At 52.2% G+C, this 27847-nt stretch overlaps 2 protein-coding genes across 3 annotated transcripts in view; one reads left to right on the top strand and one right to left on the bottom strand.

Moving 5' to 3' along the window:
* The window catches only part of LOC116945176 (NIPA-like protein 2), an 81068-nt gene that overhangs the window by 15307 nt on the left and 37914 nt on the right, over positions 1 to 27847 (top strand). The gene's annotated exons all lie outside the window — the stretch shown is intronic.
* LOC116945175 (delayed-rectifier potassium channel regulatory subunit KCNS3-like) lies at positions 2325 to 23035 on the bottom strand. 2 transcript variants are annotated; one of them, XM_032959393.2, is made up of 5 exons: positions 22929 to 23035; positions 11781 to 12981; positions 8759 to 8965; positions 6825 to 7152; positions 2325 to 5904 (listed from the first exon to the last, which is right to left on the bottom strand). In XM_032959393.2, the coding sequence occupies exons 2-5, from the start codon at positions 12864 to 12866 to the stop codon at positions 5783 to 5785; spliced, it is 1743 nt and encodes a 580-aa protein (XP_032815284.2). In that variant the 5' UTR covers positions 12867 to 12981; positions 22929 to 23035; the 3' UTR covers positions 2325 to 5782. The 2 variants fall into 2 exon arrangements, with proteins under 2 accessions (XP_032815284.2, XP_032815283.2); XM_032959392.2 differs by having other exon boundaries at positions 8759 to 8968; positions 22929 to 23034.

Below are 27847 nucleotides of genomic sequence, written 5' to 3'. Positions count from 1 at the left end.
TCCGGAGACCCGAGTTGGATTCCCTCTCACGATCAACACCAATGACGATTATCTGAACCAGTAATGGGCCTCCCCTAGGGCGACTCAGCCTCAAATGAGCAGCTGGTACGATGTGTAAACATCCCCACTGGGGAGACAAAGGCGACCGGGCGTGGTGCTGGCCACCAACCCCCCATCGTGTGCCGTGCCCGTCTTCATGGGCGCTACTCGCTAGCAGTCCTCGTCCCAACAGTCTGTTACCATTACACGGGACATCTTTGTTTTTGTTCCCATCTGCTGTGTGTCCCCATGCCGCTTCTGCTCACACGTGTTCTCGCTGAGTCGTCGCACATCCAATTTTGCAACCAAATTGGCCCAGTCGTGCGTGAGAGAGAGGGATTCTCTCTCTCTGTGTGCGAGCAGCAACAACAGCGAACACTACCTCTGTGTGTGAGAGAGAGAGAGCCGAGTGTGTAGGTATGTGCTTCTGTCCCTCGCCTCTCTCTCTCTGTGTTGTCTCTCCACCTGCTGCTGCCTTGTGCCATGCCCTCCGCGCTCTTGTCTTGTAAAGTGTCTGGGCGACGGGGCTCCGCGAATAATTCGCAATGCCACGTGAACAACGTCACGAACCAGCCACTTCAGGATCCCCGTGGCACACCGGAGCCGCCCTCGCCGTGGAGGTCGCGCAATCGCTGCTGTGCTGCCGTTGTTAACACTGCCCCTGGCTAGGAGATGTTAACTACCTCGCCTGGTATACAGGAGGTCGTGGGTTCGATCCCGACTGTGACGATGCCAGCTGTGTATTTGGAGTTTGCGTGTCTCTCTCTCGTCATCATCACGGTGGCTAGGAGATGTTAACTACCTCGCCTGGTATACAGGAGGTCGTGGGTTCGATCCCGACCGTGACGATGCCTGCTGTGTATTTGGAGTTTGCGTGTCTCTCTCTCATCATCATCACGGTGGCTAGGAGATGTTAACTACCTCGCCTGGTATACAGGAGGTCGTGGGTTCGATCCCGACCGTGACGATGCCTGCTGCTGTATATTGGGAGTTTGCGTGTCTCTCGCTCCCCGTGGATCGCGTGGATTTTTCTCCAGGTCCTCCGGTTTTCCCCTCCACATGGATAATCAACATTACGCGTTGAGCTATTTGGCTGCTATAAATTTCCACGTGATAAGACACTTCGCTCCTGAAAGAGAGCTGTATAGCTCAGTGGGCCTTACCTGGTAAAATAAAAAAAAGTTTTTCCATCAGAGGTTTTTGGGTTAGATCGCCTAAATATAAAGTGCCATTAAACCCGTCACTACCCGACACAGCTAATTAGTAAGGTTTGTCACTTAAAAAACATGCCAATTCGTTACTAGTTCAGCACACCGGTGTGTTGGAGAGTAAAACCCACAACATTTATAACGAATTGGCACGTTTTGTTTACGTGACAAACCCCAATAATTGGCCGTGTCGGGTGGTGGCGGGTTTAACGACACATCTATATTCATGGATAATATTGGTCACGAAAGCCAGCTACTACGTGTTAAACAAACATAGTTTAGTTTGTGCGGCTCTGCCGTACCGCGTCACTCCCCCCCACCCCCCACGCGTCTTGGGGCCGTGCCGCTATCGTGTTGATCGGCGCGATGTCCGACGTTTCGCCTCGCGTGCTGAAAGCTCCGTCAGGAGTGAAGGCGGTGGCTAAAGACTATTTTTGAGGAGGGTCATGCCGCTACATCGCGTGTTTATTTCTTATTAGAATCTTTGCTGCCAATTAATACTTGAGTGCTTATTATACGAGCGGGGAGGGAATCGGAGCACGCGGATGAAACCCACGCCTTGCGTGAGGGAGCAACGCTCAATCCCCGTACAGGTGATTAGTCCACTCGCTGTTCCGCCTTCTGCTATCGAGCCAGGGTATACGGCACCTCCTCGACGCTCACGGGAGGGGAGTTTCACACCATCTGTGTGTTGTGTGTGTGGTGATTCACCAACCCCTCGCTGTTGCCACCAGATTACAGGCAACAGCCACGTGCGTAGCCATCACTAAGGGGGTGGGGGGACGGGGGGGAGTAGTTTGACCGTACTTCACCACGTTGGTCAGTGTGACACCACGCGCCCAATGATGGTAGTATCCGGGCGCCGGCCGGTGTCACTCCACCCCCAACACTGTTTAGAATTTCAATGCGGGGGAAGGAGGTGCTGGAGGACGTCAATAGGGTCTCATTTGCATTTAAATAGAGAGACATTGGCACAGGTGGACGCAAATTGTACCGCGGGGAGAGTGAGAAGGGGGGTTGAGCTGGGGGGGCTGGAGGGTCAACTCGGATTGCGCACAAACGAGACGGGACTCGGGATCAGCGTGGGCCCTTTGCCCAATTTAATTGCAGCAGCAGCAACACCACAATTCATTCATTCATTTAAATGAAGGAAGACAAAGTATTTTTTGTTTGTTATCCGACGTGGTAATTCAACATAACTCGCGTGCTTTCATTAAGGTTGCTCACTCGACTGTTGCCCCCCACCCATCATCCCAAATAATAGTTTAGTTCTATTTGTGTTGTGTGTGTCTTTATCTGTGACGTGAGTGCCGCCCGCAAGCCCTTTAGACATCATCACTGGGTATCGCTTCATCACGCGCGGCCCTAATCTGAGCGGAGGGAAAGGCGCAGCCCTGCAATTGCCAGCTCGCACCACCGCTAGCCGAAGGCCCTCTGCTCGAGTGGAGCTCTGACGCGAGAGAGGCCCGGCTGTCGAAAAGAATAAGGTAGTTTGGCCTACTCCTCCACACTGGCCAGTACGTCTTGGACGAGGTGGGGGCGGACGTACCCACACTCTACCCCACCACACGCGTGACCTGCTGCTGATGGGCGAACAGCGATGAACCCCTTAAGAGAGGCGACGTGGTGTCGAGGATTTAATAAACGGGCACGCGTTGTTTGCAAAACTGTACTCGCCGGGAGATCGAATTTAAAAGAGGACCTCTGCAACACCTGCCCATTCCTGTTTCGTAATTATTTTGTTTGGGGTCAGATTGTGTGCCGTACACCCTCCTCCACCCGACACAGACAACTACTGAAGTCCCTGGTCTTTTCTCGAGGCCCAGGATACAACAAATTAATGTAGAATGCGCCTGCTCTCTTCGGGTGTCAAATATATATTGTTTTCAATGTCATGCATCTCGGGTGTCACTGTGAATAAGCAGACCGCATGCAATTTCAATGGTTCCAGTTGAAGTTATTTTTCTTATTTTACATCAGAAACACTTATTCTTAGGTCAATGCTCACCGCTCGTGGGAAAGTGGTGGCCGATTGCCTCTGAGAAGGACTGCGGATATGGTATTTGCACAAATAGGAAGCCCCCGGCATTTTCTTAAATGTCTTAACAGTCCCTAATGTGTTTTTTTTTAGTATCTTTATTTTGTTGTCATTTACCCACCGGATGCCATCAGCGTCACATGGCCATGTCACGTCACATGGTCATTACACGTCACTTGGTCATGACACGTCACAAGGTCATGACACGTCACGTGGTCATGACACGTCACAAGGTCATGACACGTCACGTGGTCATGACACGTCACAAGGTCATGACACGCCACGTGGTCATGACACGTCACAAGGTCATGACACGCCACGTGGTCATGACACGTCACAAGGTCATAACACGTCACGTGTTCATGACAAGTCACAAGGTCATGACACGCCACGTGGTCATGACACGTCACAAGGTCATGACACGTCACGTGTTCATGACACGTCATATGGTCATGGCACGAGGATTCCATTCGGAAATATCGCAGAGCCAGCGTGACACCTTCGTGTGACGGAGTGGTCCACCAAAGCGGATACCACAGAACTACATCTGAGATCCCTTCTTCTTCTTCAAGTGACACTCTGGTTCACGCACAGAAGAGGGCAGCACATTCCCCACCCGCTTTGCCACATGGGAGTAACGTTCTTCGCATGGCAGTCAACCCGATACTCTCTTCGTTTTTCACCACTCGTGACTGTAAATGGCAAGAGGCTGTATAATGTTCTTATTTACACGACGGTAAAGTGCATGATCTGTTAGGCTGATATATTTTTCATATGTACATATATGCTTTACTCGGCTAAAAGAAATAAAAGGTAAGAGTGCAGCCCTGCTATTCCCTGCTCATGCCACTGCCGGCAGAAGGGCCTCCACTTAGAGGCAGCCCTCGAGGATCCGTCTAGAAGCTATTTTGGTCTACTCTTCCACACTTTACCCCGCCACACGTGACCTATCCGATCGACTAACTGCGGTGCAACCCATTCACGCCGCCGGGTGGACGGAGGCGGTGCGGGCGGTAGGGCGGCTTAAGAAACACGGATCAGGGTCTCAGGGTCTCAACCGCCGCTCCGGGAGATGGAATCGAACCGTCGATCTCTGGATTCGCGAGTCCGGTAGCGCCGCTGAACCGTCCCTCCGCCGTGGCGGCTTCCTCGAACGCTTTTACGAGCAGTGGATGTCCGTGCGTTGCATGACGAAACTTCGCGTGGTGTCGCGAGCACGAGGCCATTGCGTGCCGGAGTACCGGGAGCAACAACAATTTTTTGTTGTTGTAAATATCCAGCCTGCAAAATGATCGAATCGTATTCGGTGCGAGGTGTCCCCTTCAAATGTACAATCGCTCGGGCGCTCGACGGGATCACCGCGGGCCAATATCTCCCGAGGCGATACGCGGTGCGTGGAGATAATTAAAGTACCAGAGAAAATGTTGCGATCGGTCAGGGTTACCAAATGTCGGTAATTGGAGAGTGTCTGAAGCCTGGGGGGGGGGGGGAAGGGGGGGAAGCGGGAATCGTGGTGGAGGTGGGAAGCGATTTGTGCCTTCTTGTTTCTTGGCTACCTCTCTCAACTCTCAAAGTCGTCAGTCCGCCCCCCCCCCCCAACTTGTCTCTCTGCTACTGCTGCTGTCGTTACAAGAGCGGCTCTCTCCTCGTCTCCCTCTATGTTAATGCGACTACCGCAGACAGTGCTCTCAGGAGCTTCATTTAGTTACTTTTTGTTTATTTTACTTTTTTGGTTAATATTATAATTGTGCTGCCAGTGCATCACCTTGTGTCGGCAAGTTGCCTTGAAGATGACATCACAGAACTACTTTTGAAGCCACTCCAACGGGCCTCTCTTTTACACCTTTCACATGCTCTGCTAAGAGTGTTCCTCAATAAAACCGCTTTTATTTTGAACTCGCAGGGCTGGAATGAGCCAAATGAAGTGCAAATCAACAGTCAACCTTTCTGTTGTCGTAGCAATCATCAGTGACGGGACTTAGACCATCAGCTCGCTGCACTGCAGAACTCCGTTTAATCACGGGCAGCGGCTGAACCTCAAAGTGCAACCGAACATCTCAGAGGTTACGGCTCAGTGCTGTGACCCCTAGACCACCCGGCATCTCATTCTTACAACAACATCATCATCGTCATCCTCATCTATCCACAGCTGGATTGAGCCTCGGTAATCTCTTCCTCCGCTACAAAACCACACATCACGTGGCCCTAACGTCAACCTTCACGCCTGGAGCCCATAAACTCATCGGTGACTGCCTCAGAGTCTCTCCCTCTCTCTGCCACGTGGCCATAGACTATGGGCACCCCCTGAGCCACCCGGCCGGGCCACCTCCCGAGCTTGACGCGCGCGTGCCGCGCGTCACGAAGCCCGTAGCGGGTCGCGGGCCCGGCAACAGCGCAGAGTCGCGCCAGCGGACAGCTCGAGGCGAGGATTACCGGGAGGTTCCTCGACTTCGGCAAATGTGTCGCGAAGGCGCCAGAGCGGCGAGCCCCGGTCTCTTCACATGGAGTTCTTCTCGTTGGCGAGGAGCGACTCGCCTTGGGCTGCCGCCGCCTTCCTGGGGGTCGCGTCGATGCTGGGGCTTCGGCTGCGGATCGAAGGGCAGTCTTCCTTCTCAGCGCCTGCTCGGGATGGAGGGGGGGGGGAGGGGCGGGGTGGGGGGAAGAGAAGAGCGAGGATTGGGAACGGTGGCACGGGCCAAGCAGGAGCGGCCGCCCTGGTTAATGCTGCGGTGCGTGATAATAACCGTAATAATGCTACGAGGCGCCTCCCTCTGCTTCACCGTGGATGTTAAACATCCCCGGACGTCATATTCGCCAAGAGTCGGCCCATGCGCGTTTGTTGATCACGTGAACAACAAACGCGCAAATTGACATCGTTCCCAACAAAAAACCGGTCACTACGTCGAGAGGCGATTCACACCACATTTTTGTTTTTTACCAATCACACACAACGCTACGCCGGGGAAGTTGCCCACGGAATCTTCATGCGACCACCTGCCTGAGCGCACTGCGGTGGTTACCCGCAGCCGCTGGGCGCAACACCCAGCGGAAAAACGTCGAATGCTACGGTCAAACCGTCGCGGTGGGAAGATGTGAACGACCTCGCCGGGTGCGCAGGAGGTCGTGGGATCGATCCCGACCCTGACGCCTGCTGCTGTCTATTTGGAGGTTGCGTGTTTAGAGTATTTAGCTGCGACGTGTATACACGTCAACGTGATAAGCCACTTCGTTGAGCTTTCATTTTCGATAGCCGGGTTGCTTCTGAAAAAATATCGACATAACTCAGCGGGTCCCTACCTCGTAAAATAAAAACATAAATAAATCACGGCGTTCGAAACGTCGTGATTTATTTTATTTTATTTCCACCCACGTGACTTTACCGAAAGAACCAAAGAGTATGGATTCCTGCAGTCATGAAAGCTTCAAATCAAGATTTAAAAAAATTTGTTTAGGTATAAGAGTTCAGTTAAAATGGAGAGTTTACAGAGGCTCTGGTCTGTCTCCCGGGGGGGGGGGGGCGCCGAGGCCAGACGACGTACGTTTGGCGATGGCGGCGTACTTTGCAGCTGCCCGCCGCAGCTGTTTGCTCTGCCGCCTGTAGTACATGGCGAACTTGTTGAAGATGATGGTGATGGGCAGCGACACGACGAGGATGCCGCAGATGATGCACGCCGTGGCGATGGCCTTGCCGGCGGCGGTCACGGGGTAGGTGTCCCCGTAGCCCACCGTCGTCATGCTGATGGTGGCCCACCACCAGCACAGCGGGATGCTCGCCAGTCCCCCCTCCTCCTCGTCCCTCTCCGCCGAGTAGATGAGCACCGAGAAGATGGAGATGCCCACGGACAGGAAGAGCAGCAGCATGCCCACCTGTGCACGCGCGCGTGACCCCCACACACACCACCCCACACAGCCCCAGTCGCGGACCGAACCGCGTCCGTGATCGCGAACCGCACGGACTCCCCGCGATCATCGAGGCCCAGGCGGTGTTCGCGAAAACTTTTGGTGAGCGGCGCCGAGCCGAATCCGTACCGCGGGGGATGTGGACGAGGGCTTTGGACGGGGAGGTGCATCCGATTGCCTCGGCAACTCAGAGCGCCGTGCACTCTCACCTCAACTATTCCAATGCCCTGCTGCGGTCGATCTAAGCATGGGCAATTGCCAGGGACAGCCGTTCTTACACGGCACATAGACTTTGCATTGATGTTCATAGACTCGCACAGAGACCCATAGACTTGCACAGATATGTACGGGGAACCGTCGACACGGAGACCCAGAGAGTCGCCCATTCACAGACACCCAAATAACAATATCAGGGGCTGTGCGATTCATGATTGACTCATCGTCATTTCTATCAATGCCATATGGTTTGGGGTGGGGGATGGATGGGCGGCAGCGACCAGCCAGACAGGGAGGGGGGTAGGGAGGGAGGGGAGGGAGGCGGGGGGAGGGCCTCGTGAAATGTAAATGTGTTTCTGCAGCCGGGCCAGCTAAATGTAAAATAAACATTGAGATGTGCAGCCTCGCCTCGAACCAACACTGACCAATGCGCAGGGTCAAACCTCGTGACCACCCAACACACAGAGACGCTAGCGACCGCGTCCGTAGCGGGTAAAAGTAAAGGCGCAGCCCCTGCAATTGCTTGGCTCACGCCACTGCCGGCAGAAAGGGCCGCCGCTAAGAGGGAACTTTACAGAGCCCCGTCTAGAGAGGGGATTTGGCCTACTCTTTCACGCTGGCCAGACGTCTTGGAAGAGGTGGCAGAACCCACACTTTACCGCGCTGCACGAGGGAAGTGCCCTGAGTAGTTGGCAGTGGTCAATCCTGATCGTGCGCTCGATTGGTGCCACAAATTTAGTTCAGTATCTGCTTACGCCTTGGAAACCCTGAAAACAAAAACTGCCCACCTGCCTAACTTCCCACCTGAATACCCTCCCACCTGATTGCCTGCCCACCTGCCTATCTTTACACCTGCCTACCTACCCACACGATTATCTGCTCACCTGCCCACCTACTGATCCGGGTGAGTGATGATTCAGCATTCTCTAATTTACATATGTGAAAAAGAGCTTTATAGCTCATCAGATTCATCAGATATTTTTAAATATTCAGATTATTCTCCTCCTCTCTTCCTGCTGCTCATCTCGAGCTGTGCCTCCCTCTTTGTCCGTCTTGGGGACTTCCGTCCCGGGCATCCCTTCCCTCGCACGCGCATCTTCAGAATCATCAGAATCTTTATTTATGCTGGCGGAATCCGATGAGCTACAAAGCTCTTTTCAAAAATGTCCACTAGACATCTGCCCCGCCGACCATCCCCTCGCCCCCCCATTGCCCCTCGCCCACCCCCCCACCCACCCGCCATGCCCCTCGCCTCCTCCATGTCCCTCGTCCCCCCCTCTCCATGCCCCTCGCCCCCCTCTCCATGCCCCTCTCCCCCCATACCCCCCCACCCGCCCACACCGCTGTGGGCACCCACCTCGTGGTAGCTGTGCGTGAGCGTCTGGCCGAGCGAGCGGAGCCCCGTGGAGTGGCGCGCGAGCTTCAGGATGCGCAGCACGCGCATGAGCCGCAGGATCTGCACCACGCGCCCCACGTTGCCCAGCTCCACGCCGCTCAGCAGCAGCGTCGCGTAGAACGGAGTCACCGACACCAGGTCGATGGAGTTGAGCGGGCGGCTGAAGAACTTCTGGAGGGAAGGAGGAGGAGGGGGAAGAGGAGGAGGAGGGGAAGGGTGAAGATGATGAGGATGATGAGGAGGATGAATAGGAGGAGGAGGAAGAAGAAGAGGGTGAGGATGAGGAGCAGGAAGAGGGGAAAGAAGAGGGGGGTGAGGATGATGATGAGGATGATGAGGGGGAGAGGCAGTGGAGTAGTCACGGATTTTAATTGCGGCCGGGTCTGTCCAAGTTGACTACCCGGAGATATTTTTTCCTCGAGGGACACCGCATCCAGTATACCTACCATCCAGTATACCTACCGTCCAGTATAGCTACCATCCAGTATACCTACCATAACTACCATCCAGTATACCTACCATCCAGTATACCTACCGTCCAGTATAGCTACCATCCAGTATACCTGCCATAACTACCATCCAGTATTGCTACCATCCAGTATACCTACCATCCAGTATACCTACCATAACTACCATCCAGTATAGCTACCGTCCAGTATAGCTACCATCCAGTATAGCTACCATCCAGTATACCTACCATCCAGTATACCTACCATCCAGTATACCTACCATAACTACCATCCAGTATACCTACCATCCAGTATACCTACCATAACTACCATCCAGTATACCTACCATCCAGTATACCTACCATCCAGTATACCTACCATAACTACCATCCAGTATACCTACCATCCAGTATACCTACCATAACTACCATCCAGTATACCTACCATCCAGTATACCTACCATAACTACCATCCAGTATAGCTACCGTCCAGTATAGCTACCATCCAGTATAGCTACCGTCCAGTATAGATACCATCCAGTATACCTACCATCCAGTATACCTACCGTCCAGTATAGCTACCATCCAGTATACCTACCATCCAGTATACCTACCGTCCAGTATAGCTACCATCCAGTATACCTACCATCCAGTATACCTACCATCCAGTATACTTACCATCCAGTATACCTACCGTCCAGTATAGCTACCGTCCAGTATAGCTACCATCCAGTATGCCTATCATCCAGTATACCTACCGTCCAGTATAGCTACCATCCAGTATACCTACCATCCAGTATACCTACCGTCCAGTATAGCTACCATCCAGTATACCTACCATCCAGTATACCTACCATCCAGTATACCTACCATCCAGTATAGCTACCATCCAGTATACCTACCGTCCAGTATAGCTACCATCCAGTATACCTACCATCCAGTATACCTACCATCCAGTATAGCTACCATCCAGTATACCTACCATCCAGTATACCTACCATCCAGTATACCTACCATAACTACCATCCAGTATAGCTACCATCCAGTGTACCTACCATAACTACCATCCAGTATACCTACCATCCAGTATACCTACCCTCCAGTATAGCTACCATCCAGTATACCTACCATCCAGTATACCTACCGTCCAGTATACCTACCATCCAGTATACCTACCATCCAGTATACCTACCGTCCAGTATAGCTACCATCCAGTATACCTACCATAACTACCATCCAGTATAGCTACCATCCAGTGTACCTACCATAACTACCATCCAGTATAGCTACCATCCAGTGTACCTACCATAACTACCATCCAGTATAGCTACCGTCCAGTGTACCTACCACAGCGTCGGTGTTCGCAGTTGTGCTGTATAGCTCTACAATGTTTGTTTTACGAGTTGTACCACGTGTTATTCCAGATAATGTCAGACGTTTCGCTCCACGTGCTGAGAGCTTTTTCAAAAACTATCCCACCCGCTGGTTGTATTTGTAGTCCTGTCTCCCTGTCTCCACTGGTTGTCTCCCTGTCTCCACTGGTTGTCTCCCTGTCTCCACTGGTTGTCTCCCTGTCTCCACTGGTTGTCTCCCTGTCTCCACTGGTTGTCTCCCTGTCTCTACTGGTTGTCTCCCTGTGTCCGTTTCCACTGTCCGTCTTCAGTCTCTCTTTGCCCCCCCTCTGTCTCATCTCCCTGTCTCTGTGTCTATATTGTCTGTCTCTCTGCGTTTGTAGAGAAATAAAGTTGGGACTGGGAGAATGGAGACATCTAGACAGGAAGACAAGTAGAGACAGACAGGGAGGCACACATTATGAAGACAGGGATACAGGGAGTCCCAGTGGAGACAGAGAGACAGAGAGTCCCAGTGGAGACAGAGAGACAGAGAGTGCCAGTGGAGACAGTGGAGACAGAGAGACAGGGTGTCCCAGTGGAGACAGAGAGACAGGGAGACAGGGAGTCCCAGTGGAGACAGTGGAGACAGAGAGACAGGGAGTCCCAGTGGAGACGGAGAGACAGAGAGACAGAGAGTCCCAGTGGAGACAATGGAGACAGGGAATCCCAATGGAGACAGTGGAGACAGAGAGACAGGGAGTCCCAGTGGAGACAATGGAGACAGAGAGACAGAGAGTCCCAGGGGAGACAGAGAGACAGAGAGTCCCAGTGGAGACGGAGAGACAGAGAGACAGGGAGTCCCAGTGGAGACAATGGAGACAGAGAGACAGAGAGTCCCAGTGGAGACAGAGAGACAGAGAGACAGAGAGACAGGGAGTCCCAGTGGAGACAGAGAGACAGAGAGTCCCAGTGGAGACAGAGAGACACAGAGACAGAGAGTCCCAGTAGAGACAGAGAGACAGAGAGACCCAGTGGAGACAGAGAGACACAGAGACAGAGAGTCCCAGTGGAGACAGTGGAGACAAAGAGACAGGGAGTCCCAGTGGAGACAGAGAGACAGAGAGTCCCAGTGGAGACAGAGAGACAGGGAGTCCCAGTGGAGACGCAGAAGAGGGGGCGAGACAGCTCCCCGAGGTCGCACCTTGAGGTCGGGCGCCGCGATCATCCGCGCCGCGAGCTCCAGGGTGAACCAGGCGACACACACGTCCTCCACCACGGCCAGCACGGGGTCCTCCACCACGGCCAGCGCGGGGTCGTCCACCGCCCCGTCGCCCCCTCCGCCGCGCTCGTCCCCCATGCTGTGAACGCACATGGAGATGATGGACACGAGCAGCACGGCGATGGACACCCCCGTGTAGACCTTGGCGAGGAGCGAGTGGCCGGGGTTTTCCAGCATCGCCCACATCCTCCTGCGTCTCCCAGCGCAGCATCGGTAGTTCGCGTCCGTCGCTTCGTCATCCTCGCCGCCGCCGCCGTCATCGCGGGCGTCACCATCCTCACCGCCATCCCCAGAGTTGTCGCTACCATCATCGTCCTCATCGTCCTCATCATCATCGTCGTCGTCTTCCTCTTCATCGTCATCATCGTCGTCGTTATTCTTCCGCAGGCAGCGCCGGCCGCTCCGCCCGGCCTGCGCTCCCGCCGCGAGGCACTCGAGCCGCTCCAGGTAGTGGTGGCTGCAGCAGTACGAGCTGCTCGCCACCTGCAGGAGGTCGGGAAGCCCCCAGTACTCGATCTCCTGGCTCAGGCTGAAGACGCACAACTCCTGCTGCAGCGCCCGCAGGCGGCCCGTGCGGTAGAAGTCGAGCACGTGGCGGAAGAGTCCCGGGTGGCGGTCGAAGTAGAACTCGCGGCTGTCGCGAACGTAGTCGTCGCACAGCTGCAGGATCGCCGACTCGGAGCGGCACGAGAGGATGCGGCCGAGCCGCGTCTCCGGGAAGCGCAGCAGCGTGCCCGGGGACAGCCTCTGGCGGAAGCCGCCGACGTTCACCGTGATGAGGAGGTGGCTCGAGTCGTCGTCGTCGTTGCTACCGTCGATGGAAGTGGTCGGAGTCGACGCCGCCGCCGCCGCCGACGCCGCCGCCGCTGCCGCCGGGTAGCCGTCGTCATCGTCGTTATCGGCGGACGTCTGCGCGGGAGGAGTGGGGACGGAGAGGAGGCGGCGGTGTTGGCGGCTCCGAGCGGTCTCGTCGTCTCGCGGTGCCGGGGCGGCGTGGCCGTGAACCATGGCTGGACTTGGCCCCGGCGCGGGAATGCTCGAGCCGGCTCAACTCCCATGCGGCAGGCGGCTCGAGGACGCTTCACGCGAAGTCTGCCGCTTCGCGTCGGCGCGACATGGAGGTCTGTGCCGGGACAAGGTGTCGGGGGGGTGTAGAGGGGTCAGGGGGAGGTTGGCTTGGTCGTTCCAAAGGACACAGATATAACTCTATAACGGTGGCAGTGGTGATAATAATAAATAACAACACGAATAACGTCAACTTGTAACAACGCGACAACCCCCCCCCCCGCACGGAATTCGCTCACTCTCGTAGAGATGGGAAAGAGAGGGGGGCGAGGAGGAGTAACCACAGACGAGGTGCGGGAAGGCAGCAGCAGCAGCCACGCGGCGGCGAGAAGCCGGCGCCAACAATTTCCCCGAGCTCCGCGGTCCTCTGCATACGAAGGCGTTACGCGTGGGAGGAAACCGAAGCACTCGGAGAAAACTCACGCGTGCGAGGGGGCAACGCTCTATCCCACACAGACGGAACAAGGTGAAGTCCACACTTGTTTTGCTGTAGCGCCTTCTCCCGGCGAGCGAGGGTTCATGACACCGGCTCCTCGACCCACCGCTCCTTCCTCCTTCGCGGGAAGAAGGGGAGCTTCGCAGCGTCTGTGCGTGGTGATCCACCAACCCTGACTGCTGCCTCCACAGCGCTGGATCACACGTGCAGCCACGTGCAGCCACGTGCAGCAGCAGCGTAGCCACCGCAATATAAGGGACTGGCAAGCTGCCTCTCAGTGCAGCGGCTGAGACACAGCCCAGCTGTGAATTCCTCGTCTCACATGTCGCGCGACCGTCGTCTTAAGTCTGCACCGCCTCGTACCAATGTTTGCCTCTGAGAAAAAGTCACCCGAGACCTCGTCCGACTTTATAAAGCTCAGCGGGGTTGAACCCGGACACTGCTTGGATGGGCGACCAGTGACCAGTGTAGGTCGCTGCGGGGCCTACGCTCCGACGAGCACGGTTGGCTACGTACGGTGCGAAAGAAGTTCAACATGCGTATGTACATTCCCATGCACCATGATGCAGAGAGTAAAATCTGTGTCTCTCATGCGGTGGTTTCTTTAACCTTGACTGCGGCCTTGCACCCCTTCGGTTCTTAACCGTTCAAACAAAGTTTAATGTCGATGAATACATTGGGTTTGATGTCCAACGTACCTACAAGAGGGCACTGCAGCGAGATTGAGTTTTGTACTCTACGCCTGTGCACTGGCCGTCCACGCTCCCCGCATTCGCCAAAACCCCGCACTGCCCATGCGGAGTGGTGAAGTGTGGTCGAATCACCGCTCGCGTTATGCCGCCGACACACGTGGGAGGGGCGGTGTTGGGGGTGGGGGGTGAGCACGCGATCCACGCTGAAGCGCGGAGGCTCCCTTAACCCGCTGGCTTGGCCAGCTTGTGATGAACATCGCGTCACCCTGACACTCAACTACTACATTGGGGTCTGACATGAACGGCGCAGAGAGCCGGCGGTAAAGTTCATGGCTGAAGGGCACCAGACGGGGGCAGCAGGGGGGGTTTGGAGGGAGGGGTGGAGATGAGCGGACAAGGAGGGGAGGAGGGGAGGGGATGCCCGGAACGGAAGTGCCCAAGATGATGGCACGGCTCGAGATGAGCAGCAGGAAGGGGAGGAGGAGAAGGAATGAGCGGGTCAAGATGATGAGAGGGTGATGATGACGATGATGCTGCTGAGAGAGGGGAGAAGAGAGGGAGGAGCAGGAGGGAGCGAGGGGTGGCGTCAGTCTTCACAGCCGGCGGCGGGGAGGGGGGGGGATTCAGGGTGCCACACAGAGGTCACGGGATTTGCGGAAGGCTCGAGCTGATTCAGATATATAACGTTTCCATTTATATAGCGACGTTCATGCAAATTGCATATATTGAGATGTTTTCAGCTGCTTCAATGAGTGCTTACAAACATGCGGGAAGAAAAAGCACCCGGAGAAAACCCACGCGTGCGAGGGGGCAACGCTCTATCCTCCTAAAGATGGGACGGGTGATGAGAGTCCATCCTTGCTGTGCCGCCTTCTCCTGTCAAGCCAGAGTATGGCTCTTGGACATCCACGGGAAGGGAGCGTATTGTATGTTGAACTTTTTTCACACCGTACGTAGCCAACTGTGGTAATCGGAGGTGCTGGATTACAGGCCACGTGCATAGCCACCAGGTCCCGGCTACAACGGTAAATGGGTCTCTATGAAGGTCAGTTGGACTGTGAAAGCTGTATTGGAGGTATATGTGGTTCTGCGTGAGTCTATGCTTCTGTATGTAGGTGGATGGGTATATATGTCTTCTTTGGTTCTTTCGGTAAAGTCACGTAGAATGAGAATAAAATAATAAATTAATAAAATAAAATAACACAATAAAATTCTCACGACAGCGCTGTCCTCCAGACAGTCTCGTCCCTTCACCTGATGAAGGCCACTTGTGTTGTGGCCGAAACGTCGTGATAATTTTATTGTGTTATTTAATTTTATTAATTTATTATTTTATTCTCATTCTACGTGACTTTACCGAAAGAACCAAAGAAGATGAATCCTTGCAGTCACAAAAGCTTTAAATCGGGTATATATGTGTCTATCGGTATCTGTGAGTCTATGGCTCTCTGTGTGAGTCTATTGATTCGGGACCTCGGCGGTAGAAATGTATTTCTATGGATAATACAATTGGATCATGCGCCAACCAGTTTTAGGGCGCGAGTTATCGGACGATTAACTTTTATTCGCCGTACGCACAGATCGGTATTCATGAACATTCAGCTGGGGCAGAGCGGTGGCGCAGTGGTGAGCGCATGCGCCGTAGACCTGGCCAACTCGTCACGTGGAACACGTGCACACACACACACGTGTACACAAAGACAAAGATCCCCTGACTGTTAGGGCGAGTGCTCTTAGCGAGCACCTATGAAGGCCGGCACTGTGGCACACGAGGGGGTCGGTGGCCAACACCACGCCCGATCGTCTTTGTCTCCCAAGTGGCGATGTTTACACAGCGCACCGGGTACTCATTTGAGGCTGAGTCGACCCAGGGGAGGCCCAGGACCGGTTCATATAATCATCACTGGTGTTGACCATGAGCGGGAATCGGACCCAGGGTTGCCGGGTTTGTAGCGCAAGGCGCTAGCCGCTACACTACACGAACACACACGCACATACACACGCACACACACGCACACGCGCAAGTGAATCGGCTCCGTTAACGCATACAGCGTCAATTGTTCAGCGCGTCGCGTGAGACGCGTTTAACAATCATCAGGCGCATGGGGCGCGGAACGAGTACATTTATATTTGAGCGGGGAAGTACATTGATGCAGGCGGAAAGGCGTGGGGGTGGTGGTGGGGGCTGCGAGGACTGGAGCTTGAGACGTGCCGATGGAGGCTGAAACTGCCCTGAGAGCGAAACCAACCAACCTCGGCGCCCTCGTGTTTGTGGCAAAAATGGAAAAAGTACACACGTTTAAGATGGTTTTAGTTATAAGCGTGAACTCAATTCGATTCGTGATACTCTCAATCATCAGTCTAGACTGTCTTAAACATCATTCACACTCACATCGCTCTCACTCAGCAGCCGAGCATCTCTAGATCATCATTCACACTCACATCACTCTCACTCAGCAGTCTAGACCGTCTAGAACATCATTCACACTTACATCACTCTTACTCAGCAATCTAGACCATCTAGAACATCATTCACACTTACATCACTCTCACTCAGCAGTCTAGACCATATAGAACATCATTCACACTCACATCACTCTCACTCAGCAGTCTAGACCATCTAGAACATCATTCACACTGACATCACTCTCACGCAGCAGTCTAGACCATCTAGAACATCATTCACACTCACATCACACTCACTCAGCAGTCTAGACCGTCTACAACATCATTCACACTCATATCACTCTCACACAGCAGTCTAGACCGTCTAGAACATCATTCACACTTACATCACTCTCACTCAGCAGTCTAGACCGTCTACAACATCATTCACACTTACATCACTCTCACTCAGCAGTCTAGACCATCTACAACATCATTCACACTCACATTACTCTCACTCAGCAATCTAGACAATCTAGAATATCATTCACACTCACATAACTCTCACTCAGCAGTGTAGACCATCTAGAACATCATTCACACTCACATCACTCTCACTCAGCAGTCTAGACCGTCTACAACATCATTCACACTTACATCACTCTCACTCAGCAGTCTAGACCGTCTGAAAGATCATTCACACTCACATCACTCTCACTCAGCAGTCTAGACCATCTAGAACATCATTCACACTCACATCACTCTCACTCAGCAGTCTAGACCGTCTACAACATCATTCACACTCACATCACTCTCACTCAGAAGTCTAGACCGTCTACAACATCATTCACACTCACGTCACTCTCACTCAGAAGTCTAGACCGTCTATACCATCATTCACACTCACATCACTCTCACTCAGCAGTCTAGACCATCTATAACATCATTCACACTTACATCACTCTCACTCAGCAGTGTAGACCGTCTACAACATCATTCACACTTACATCACTCTCACTCAGCAGTCTAGACCACCTAGAACATCATTCACACTTACATCACTCTCACTCAGCAGTCTAGCCCGTCTAAAACATCATTCACACTCACAGCACTCTCACTCAGCAGTCTAGACCGTCTAGAACATACTTCACACTTATATCACTCTCACTCAGCAGTCTAGACCGTCTATACCATCATTCACACTCACATCACTCTCACACAGCAGTCTAGACCATCTACAACATCATTCACACTCACATCACTCTCACTCAGCAGTCTAGACCATCTACAACATCATTCACACTTATATCACTCTCACTCAGCAGTCTAGACCGTCTATACCATCATTCACACTCACATCACTCTCACACAGCAGTCTAGACCGTCTACAACATCATTCACACTCACATCACTCTCACTCAGCAGTCTAGACCATCTACAACATCATTCACACTTACATCACTCTCACTCAGCAGTCTAGACCGTCTACAACATCATTCACACTCACATCACTCTCACTCAGCAGTCTAGACCATCTATACCATCATTCACACTCACATCACTCTCACACAGCAGTCTAGACCGTCTACAACATCATTCACACTCACATCACTCTCACTCAGCAGTCTAGACCATCTACAACATCATTCACACTCACATCACTCTCACTCAGCAGTCTAGAGCATCTAGAACATTATTCACACTCACATCACTCTCACTCAGAAGTCTAGACCGTCTACAACATCATTCACACTTACATCACTCTCACTCAGCAGTCTAGACCATCTATAACATCATTCACACTTACATCACTCTCACTCAGCAGTCTAGCCCGTCTAGAACATCATTCACACTCAAACCACTCTCACTCAGCAGTCTAGACCATCTACAACATCATTCACACTTATATCACTCTCACTCAGCAGTCTAGACCGTCTATACCATCATTCACACTCACATCACTCTCACACAGCAGTCTAGACCATCTACAACATCATTCACACTCACATCACTCTCACTCAGCAGTCTAGACCATCTACAACATCATTCACATTCACATTACTCTCACTCAGCAGTCTAGACCGTCTACAACATCATTCACACTCACATCACTCTCACTCAGCAGTCTAGACCATCTATAACATCATTCACACTTACATCACTCTCACTCAGCAGTCTAGCCCGTCTACAACATCATTCACACTTACATCACTCTCACTCAGCAGTCTAGACCATCTAGAACATCATTCACACTCACATCACTCTCACACAGCAGTCTAGACCGTCTAGAACATCATTCACACTCACATCACTCTCACTCAGCAGTCTAGAGCATTTAGAACATTATTCACACTCACATCACTCTCACTCAGAAGTCTAGACCGTCTACAACATCATTCACACTCACATCACTCTCACACAGCAGTCTAGACCGTCTACAACATCATTCACACTCACATCACTCTCACTCAGCAGTCTAGACCGTCTAGAACATCCTTCACACTTATTTCACTCTCACTCAGCAGTATACACCGTCTATACCATCATTCACACTCACATCACTCTCACACAGCAGTATAGACCATCTACAACATCATTCACACTCACATCACTCTCACTCAGCAGTCTAGACCATCTACAACATCATTCACACTTACATCACTCTCACTCAGCAGTCTAGACCGTCTAGATCATCATTCACACTCACGTCACTCTTACTCAGCAGTCTAGACCGTCTACAACATCATTCACACTCACATCACTCTCACTCAGCAGTCTAGACCATCTAGAACATCATTCACACTTACATCACTCTCACTCAGCAGTCTAGACCATCTAAAACATCATTCACACTCACATCACTCTCACTCAGCAGTCTAGACCGTCTAGAACATCATTCACACTCACATCACTCTCACTCAGAAGTCTAGACCATCTAGAACATCATTCACACTCACATCACTCTCAATCAGCAGTCTAGACCGTCTACAACATCATTCACACTCATATCACTCTCACTCAGCAGTCTAGCCCCTCTTGAACATCATTCACACTCACATCACTCTCACTCAGCAGTGTAGACCGTCTACAACATCATTCACACTTACATCACTCTCACTCAGCAGTCTAGACCATCTAGAACATAATTCACACTTACATCACTCTCACTCAGCAGCATAGACCGTCTACAACATCATTCACACTCACATCACTCTCACACAGCAGTCTAGACCGTCTACAACATCATTCACACTCACATCACTCTCACACAGTAGTCTAGACTGTCTACAACATCATTCACACTCACATCACTCTTACTCAGCAGTCTAGACCATCTAAAACATCATTCACACTCACATCACTCTCACTCAGCAGTCTAGACCATCTAAATCATCAGTCACACTCACATCACTCTCACTCAGCAGTCTAGACCGTCTAGAACATCATTCACACTCACATCACTCTCACACAGCAGTCTAGACCATCTACAACATCATGCACACTCACATCACTCTCACTCAGCAGTCTAGACCGTCTAGAACATCATTCACACTCACATCACTCTCACTCAACAGTCTAGACCATCTAGAACATCATTCACACTTACATCACTCTCACTCAGCAGTCTAGACTATCTAAAACATCATTCACACTTACATCACTCTCACTCAGCAGTCTAGACCGTCCACAACATCATTCAGACTCACATCACTCTCACTCAGAAGTCTAGACCGTCTAGAACATCATTCACACTCACATCACTCTCACTCAACAGTCTAGACCATCTAGAACATCATTCACACTTACATCACTCTCACTCAGCAGTCTAGACCGTCTAGAACATCATTCACACTCACATCACTCTCACTCAACAGTCTAGACCATCTAGAACATCATTCACACTCACATCACTCTCACTCAACAGTCTAGACTATCTAAAACATCATTCACACTTACATCACTCTCACTCAGCAGTCTAGACTATCTAAAACATCATTCACACTCACATCACTCTCACTCAGCAGTCTAGACCGTCTAGAACATCATTCACACTCACATCACTCTCACTCAACAGTCTAGACCATCTAGAACATCATTCACACTCACATCACTCTCACTCAGCAGTCTAGACCATCTAGAACATCATTCACACTCACATCACTCTCACTCAACAGTCTAGATCATCTAGAACATCATTCAGACTTACATCACTCTCACTCAGCAGTCTAGACCGTCCACATCATTCACACTCACATCACTCTCACTCAACAGTCTAGACCGTCCACAACATCATTCACACTCACATCACTCTCACTCAGCAGTCTAGACCGTCTAGAACATCATTCACACTCACATCACTCTCACTCAGAAGTCTAGACCTTCTAGACCATTATTCACACTTACATCACTCTCACTCAGCAGTCTAGATCATCTAGAACATCATTCAGACTCACATCACTCTCACTCAGCAGTCTTGATCATCTAGAACATCATTCAGACTACGTTCCTCATTCCCTCTTGGTTTCTAAACACGAGACTATATGGGGGAGCGGTGGCGCAATGTCTAGCGCGCTGCGATACAATGGCGACGACCTAAGTTTAATAAAGGACACGGCTAACATCAGTGGCGAGTGATATCTTAGCGGACCCTTGCCCTCCCTTCGGTCGATTAAGCGTTAATTATGAGCATCTGATGAGAGTGTGTGTGTGTGCTTGCGTGTGTGTGTGATTGTGTGTGTGTGCATGTATGTGTGCTTGTGTGTGTGTACTTGTGTGTGTGTGCTTGGGTGTGTGTGTGCTTGTGTGTGTGTGCTTGTGAATGTGCTTGTGTGTGTGTGCTTGTGTGTGCTTGTGTGTGTGTGCGTGTGTGTGTGCGTATGTGTGTGTGCTTGTGTGTGTGTGCTTGTGTGTGTGTGTGCTTGCGTGTGTGTGCTTGTGTGTGTGTGCTTGTGAATGTGCTTGTGTGTGTGTTCTTGTGTGTGCTTTTGTTTGTGTGCTTGTGTGTGTGTGTGCTTGTGTGCGTGTGTGCTTGTGTGTGTGTGCTTGTGTGTGTGTGCTTGCACACACACACAAGCGGCGGGGAAGGCTGCGATGGCTGGGTCATGTAGCCCGCATGCCCAGCCACCGCATGCCGAAACAGCTTTTGTTCGGCCGGATTGAGGGGGCTAAGCGGGCGCGGCACGGGCTAGAGAAGAGATGGAGTGATGTGGTACAGGAGGACGTGGAGCTGAGTGGACTTGCCGATGACTGGTACCAGCGGTGTCAAGATCGGCCTCTGTGGAGGAGGCTCGTGAAGGATGCTACTGGGCAGTTGGAGGTAGTCGCCCTCCAACAACAACGGAGGGCGGAGGAGCGACGCTCAGAACAACGAGCGGAGCGCCGGGTGGCTAAAGCACAGCAGGTTGGCACAGTAGGGGGCACAGGTGGTGCATCAGCCAGTCATCTCAGTCAGTCGACCCGTGGCACCTGGGTCTGCCCCGTGACCTCCTGCCAGCGGGCGTTCGACACTTCACGTGGCCTCAGGGTGCACATAGCCTGGCACAAGCGTCGTGGTGACGTCACCGCCACTTAGTGGCTAATGGCGGTTGTTGTGTGCTTGCGTGTGTGTGTGCACTTTGTACACCTGATGTACCTGAACCTGTCCTGTTGCTTACTTAGGTCAACTCAGCCTAAAATGACTGGACCTAGTGTGTTCTGTGAACATCAACAGCACTGGGGATACAAAGACGGCCGGGCGTGGTGTTGGCCACCCACCCCCTTCGTGCGCCGTTCCGGCCTTCATAAGCGCTCGCTAACAGCACTTGTCCCGCCAATCTGTTAAGGCTATGCGGGTGATCTTTGTCTTTGTATGTACGTGTGTGTAATGTATGTGTATCGTGTGTGTTGTTAATGCGCTCGCGCGCGTGTGTGTGTGTGACTGCTGCGTACGTGTGCGCACGTGTCCAACTGAGCGTGCGTCTCGTGTACGTGTGTCTGTCACTTTGCACGTGACATGTGTCTGTGCGCGTGTATATTAGCACACGCGCACGATACACACGTACAATATTACCTTAACGGGTGCTCGATAACAGCACTTGTCCCAACAGGATATGAAAGCTATACGGGGAGTAATGTGTGCGCGTGTGCGTGTGTGTGGAGCGGTAACGTAGCGGTTAGCGCTCTGCGCTACGAACCCCGGCCACCCAAGTTCGATTCACGCTCACGGCCAGCACCGGTGACGATTATATCTGAACCGGTCCTCAGTCACACCACTATCGACTCAGCCTCACTATGAGTACCTGATGCGATGCGTAAACATCGCAACTAGGGAGACAAAGGCGGCCGGGCGAGGTATTGGCTACCCGCCCCCTCGTGTGCCACAGTGCCGGCCTTCATAGGTGCTCGCTAATAGCACTTGCCCCACCAGTCTGCGTAGGCTACACTAATGATATTTGTCTTGTGTGTGTGTGTGCGCGTGCGTGCGTGTTTGTGCAGAGAGGGGAAATCTCTTACCGGTGTTAAGAGATGCGCAACAGCATGATGACGATGCTCATCACTGGCACGACCACGAATTCTCTTTTGGAACTTCGCGCGTGCTATGCCGTTATATGTCGGGATGGAGGAGGAGGGGAGGGGAAGGAGGAGGGGAGGAGGAGGGGAGGAGGAGGAGGGAGGAGGGCAGGGGAGGAGGAGGACTCGTCTAAGAGGCTGCGTGTGTGGAGGGGCGGAGGAGGTGTTGGAGTGCTCGGTGGATCTGGGTCCTGGGACGATATTGACTCGCGGCCCACCGCAATATATAACCACGCAGGGTCTGTTTCACGTGCAATATACAATATATATAAATATGTGTGCATGGCTGAGTTGTTTTTTATCACGACATTTTCCGGTACGCTGCTAGGGCTGGCTGGCTGGCTTTAAGTATGAATTATTGGTTTCTAGCTCGACAGCACCACGAGAAGAATATTGTTCGTGTCTACACAGTAATTCCCACATTATGGTACGCTATGTGTATTGACATTTTTTGGCCCGGTTTGTATGGATATAGGGTACAATAATGACCACGAGAACGATGAGAGTGTCATTCCGGAGTCATCGTGGTTACAGCCCTCCGGACTGTTCCGGCTAAAACCGAGACAGTTTATGTACGGTGTATGGAATATGCGCGTGTGTGTCTCAGGTACTGGGGAAACAAAGGCGGCCCTGCGTGGTGCTGGCCACCCACCCCCTCGTGTGCCACAGCGCCGGCCTTCATAGGTGCTCGCTAACAGCACTTGCCCCAACAGTTTGTAAAGGCTATGTCTTTGTCAGCTACTGGGGAGACAAAGGCGGCCCTGCGTAGTGGTGACCACACGACCCCCTTCGTACATCGTGACGGGCTTACGCAGTGCTCGCTGACTGCACTTCTCTGAGCAATCGGCCCGGCTCAGTGGAGGTTTTTTAACTTTGCGTCTGTGTGTCTGTGACTGTGTGTCTGTGTGACTGTGTGTCTGTGTGTCTGTGACTGTGTGTCTGTATGACTGTGTGTCTGTGTGTCTGTGTCTGTGTGTCTGTGTGTCTGTGACTGTGTGACTGTGTGTCTGTGTGTCTGTGACTGTGTGTCTGTGTGACTGTGTGTCTGTGACTGTGTGTCTGTGTGTCTGTGTGACTGTGTGTCTGTGACTGTGTGTCTGTGTGACTGTGTGTCTGTGACTGTGTGTCTGTGTGACTGTGTGTCTGTGTGTCTGTGTGTCTGTGACTGTGTGTCTGTGTGACTGTGTGTCTGTGTGTCTGTGTGACTGTGTGACTGTGTGTCTGTGTGACTGTGTGTCTGTGTGTCTGTGTGACTGTGTGACTGTGTGTCTGTGACTGTGTGACTGTGTGTCTGTGTGTCTGTGTGTCTGTGTCTGTGTGTCTGTGACTGTGTGTCTGTGTCTGTGTGTCTGTGACTGTGTGTCTGTGTGACTGTGTGTCTGTGACTGTGTGTCTGTGACTGTGTGTCTGTGTGACTGTGTGTCTGTGTGTCTGTGACTGTGTGTCTGTGTGACTGTGTGTCTGTGTGTCTGTGTCTGTGTGTCTGTGTGTCTATGACTGTGTGTCTGTGTGTCTGTGTGTCTGTGACTGTGTGTCTGTGTGTCTGTGACTGTGTGTCTGTGTGTCTGTGACTGTGTGTCTGTGTGTCTGTGACTGTGTGTCTGTGTGTCTGTGACTGTGTGTCTCTGTGTCTGTGACTGTGTGTCTGTGACTGTGTGTCTGTGTGTCTGTGTCTCTGTGACTGTGTGTCTGTGACTGCGTGTCTGTGTGTCTGTGACTGTGTGTCTATGACTGTGTCTGTGTGACTGTGTGTCTGTGTGTCTGTGTGTCTGTGACTGTGTGTCTGTGACTGTGTGTCTGTGTGTCTGTGACTGTGTGTCTGTGACTGTGTCTGTGTGTCTGTGACTGTGTGTCTCTGTGGTGGGGAGCGATAGTGTAGCGGTTAGCGCGCTGCGCTATGAACCTGGCGACCCGGGTTCGATTCCCGCTCACGGCCAACACCAGTGACGATTATCTGAACCGGTCCCGGGCCTCCCCTAGGTCGACTCAGCCTCAAATGAGTACCTGGTGCGGTGTGTAAACATTGCCACTGGGGAGACAAAGGCGGTCGGGCGTGGTGCTGGCCACCCACCCCCTCGTGTACCGTTCCGCCTTCATAGGTGCTCGCTAACAGCACTTGCCCCTACAGTCTGTTAAGGCTATACGGGGGATCTTTGTTGCGTGTCTGTGTTACTGCGTGTCTGTGTTACTGCGTGTCTGTGTTACTGCGTGTCTGTGTTACTGCGTGTCTGTGTTACTGCGTGTCTGTGTTACTGCGTGTCTGTGTTACTGCGTGTCTGTGTTACTGCGTGTCTGTGTTACTGCGTGTCTGTGTTACTGCGTGTCTGTGTTACTGCGTGTCTGTGTTACTGCGTGTCTGTGTTACTGCGTGTCTGTGTTACTGCGTGTCTGTGTTACTGCGTTACTGCGTGTCTGTGTGTCTCTGTGACTGTGTGTCTCTGTGACTGTGTGTCTCTGTGACTGTGTGTCTATGTGTCTGTGTGTCTGTGACTGCGTGTCTGTGCTTATTTGTGGGGAGCGGCAGTGTAGTGGTTAGCGTGCTGCACTATGACCCGAGTTCGATTCCCGCTCACGGCTAACACCAGTGACGATTATCTGAACCGGTCCTGGGCCTGCCCTTGGTCGACTCAGCATTACATGAGTACCTGGTGCGGTGTGTAAACATCGCCACTAGGGAGACAAAGGCGGTCGGGCGTGGTGCTGGCCACCCACCTCATTGTGTACCGTTGCCTTCATAGGTGATCGCTAACATCACTTGCCCCAATAGTCTGTTAAGGCTACACGGGGGATCTTTGTCTTTTTTTAGTTTATTTATGGGGAGCGGCAGTGTAGTTGTAAGCGCGCTGCGCTGCGAAGCCAACCACACGAGTTCGATTTCCGCTCACGACCCAATTTACAGTGGCGAATATTCGAACCGGACCTGAACCTCCCTTCGGTCAACTCATACTTAGATGGATACCTGGTGTGGTGTGTAAACCTGGTGTGGTGTGTCAACGTTATTGAGTGTGGTGTGTAAACCTGGTGTGGTGTGTACACGTGATTGAGTGTGGTGTGTAAACCTGGTGTGGTGTGTACACGTTATTGAGTCTGGTGTGTAAACCTGGTGTGGTGTGTACACGTTATTGAGTCTGGTGTGTAAACCTGGTGTGGTGTGTACACGTTTTTGAGTGTGGTTTGTAAACCTGGTGTGGTGTGTACACGTTATTGAGTGTGGTGTGTAAACCTGGTGTGGTGTGTACACGTTATTGAGTGTGGTGTGTAAACCTGGTGTGGTGTATTAATGTTATTCCTGGGGAGGCGGCCGGGCGAAGTGCTGTCCACCCATCCCCTCGTGTACCGTGCCGGCCTTCGTAGGTGCTACTCGCTGACAAAACTTGCACCAACAGTCTGTTAAGGCTATACGGGGGATCTTTACGTTTGATTATGTGTCTGTGTTTTTTGTTGTTGTTGTTCCACGAGTATGTGTGCGCGTGGGTCTCATGCGTGTACGGGGAGCGGTGGCGCAGTGGTTTGCATACTGCGCCATGAACCCCGGCCAGCTGAGTTCAACTCCCGGCCACGGCTCACGGTGGCACATTATGTATCGTCCGCATTGCCTTGCTGCGACACTCGGTTCAGAAACACGGACGTTAACAAAAGTAAGCAAAGACGCATGTATAAGAGAAAGTAAACTAAACAATGTTTATTTGATCAGGTAAGGCCCACTGAGCTATATATAGCTCTTTTTCAGAAGCCAGCTGGCCACAATTGATAGCTCAACGAAGTGACTTATCACGTGGAAATGTATAACAGACAAATACTCTAAACGCGTGATGTTGATTCTAAATGTGGAGGGTTAAACCGATCACGGGGAGAGAGAGAGAGACACGCAAACGCCAAATACACAGCAGCAGGCGTCAAGGTCGGGATCTAATCCACGACCTCCTGTATACCAGGCGAGGTAGTTAACATCTCATAGCCACCGAGGCGAACGTACGCAGGTGAGAGACGCAATTAAAACTGATAATACAAATCAGAATATGTATTTATACTGGAATCCGATTAGCTAGAAAGCTCTTTTTCACAGACGTCCAGTAAGTGACCTTGCAGAGGCCACGGCCGCTGGAAGGAAAGTGGCCGAGGCTAACCACGGAATGGCAGCCAAGGAGTTTGTGTGAGCACGAATTAATTTATTGACATCGCAGCAATGCCGAGATACGTACGAGAAGAGGCATTCTTCATCCAGCGGTGGATTTAACCCACGGTTGCGGCTATGAGAGGCCTGGGAGGTGGGGGCAGTGGGGAGTGGGGGTCACAGGGACAAACACGTTTGCCATTGCGGAGACTTTCCACTCGTCACGGACCCTTAAGTTAACTCGCGGATCGTAACGTCAAGAGAACGACCGACCGTAAGCGGCAACAACAATAACCGGCTCCTTAAATTAGGACGAGACAAATGATCAGCGAATCTATGCGGCCGTGGCTGTCATTGTCAAATTATTACCTCCCCCCCCCCCTCTTTCTCCTTTGCAATCCATTATTGTTATAAATGATCGTGTTGATTGTTGTTGTCGTTCATAGGCTGTTAAGACGAGTAACGTGGGCTTGGGTAGGGCACGTCACCGGGTAGGACGGGTGAAGATGACCACCACGACGACGATGATGATGATGATGGATCGGTGTCCGAGACTCAGGACGGAGCCGTAACCACGAGAATTCGTCCGCCCGCGGAGATGGAGCGATGACATCGGCTCGTGTGCGGGCTGCTCGGTTGTATTGTGTCGCGTGACAGCAGCAGTAGCCAACATCCAGCAGTGGATTAAGGCTGCTGCTGCTGATGATGATGACGATTATCCTACACGTATTAATAAAGTACATTTGTA

This window comes from Petromyzon marinus, chromosome 23, assembly GCF_048934315.1.
Source record: "Petromyzon marinus isolate PM22_M1 ecotype Great Lakes invasive population chromosome 23, UKy_Petmar_22M1.pri1.0, whole genome shotgun sequence".
In the NCBI taxonomy this organism is placed as follows: domain Eukaryota; kingdom Metazoa; phylum Chordata; class Hyperoartia; order Petromyzontiformes; family Petromyzontidae; genus Petromyzon; species Petromyzon marinus.
This window is presented reverse-complemented; position numbering and strand designations above follow the sequence as displayed.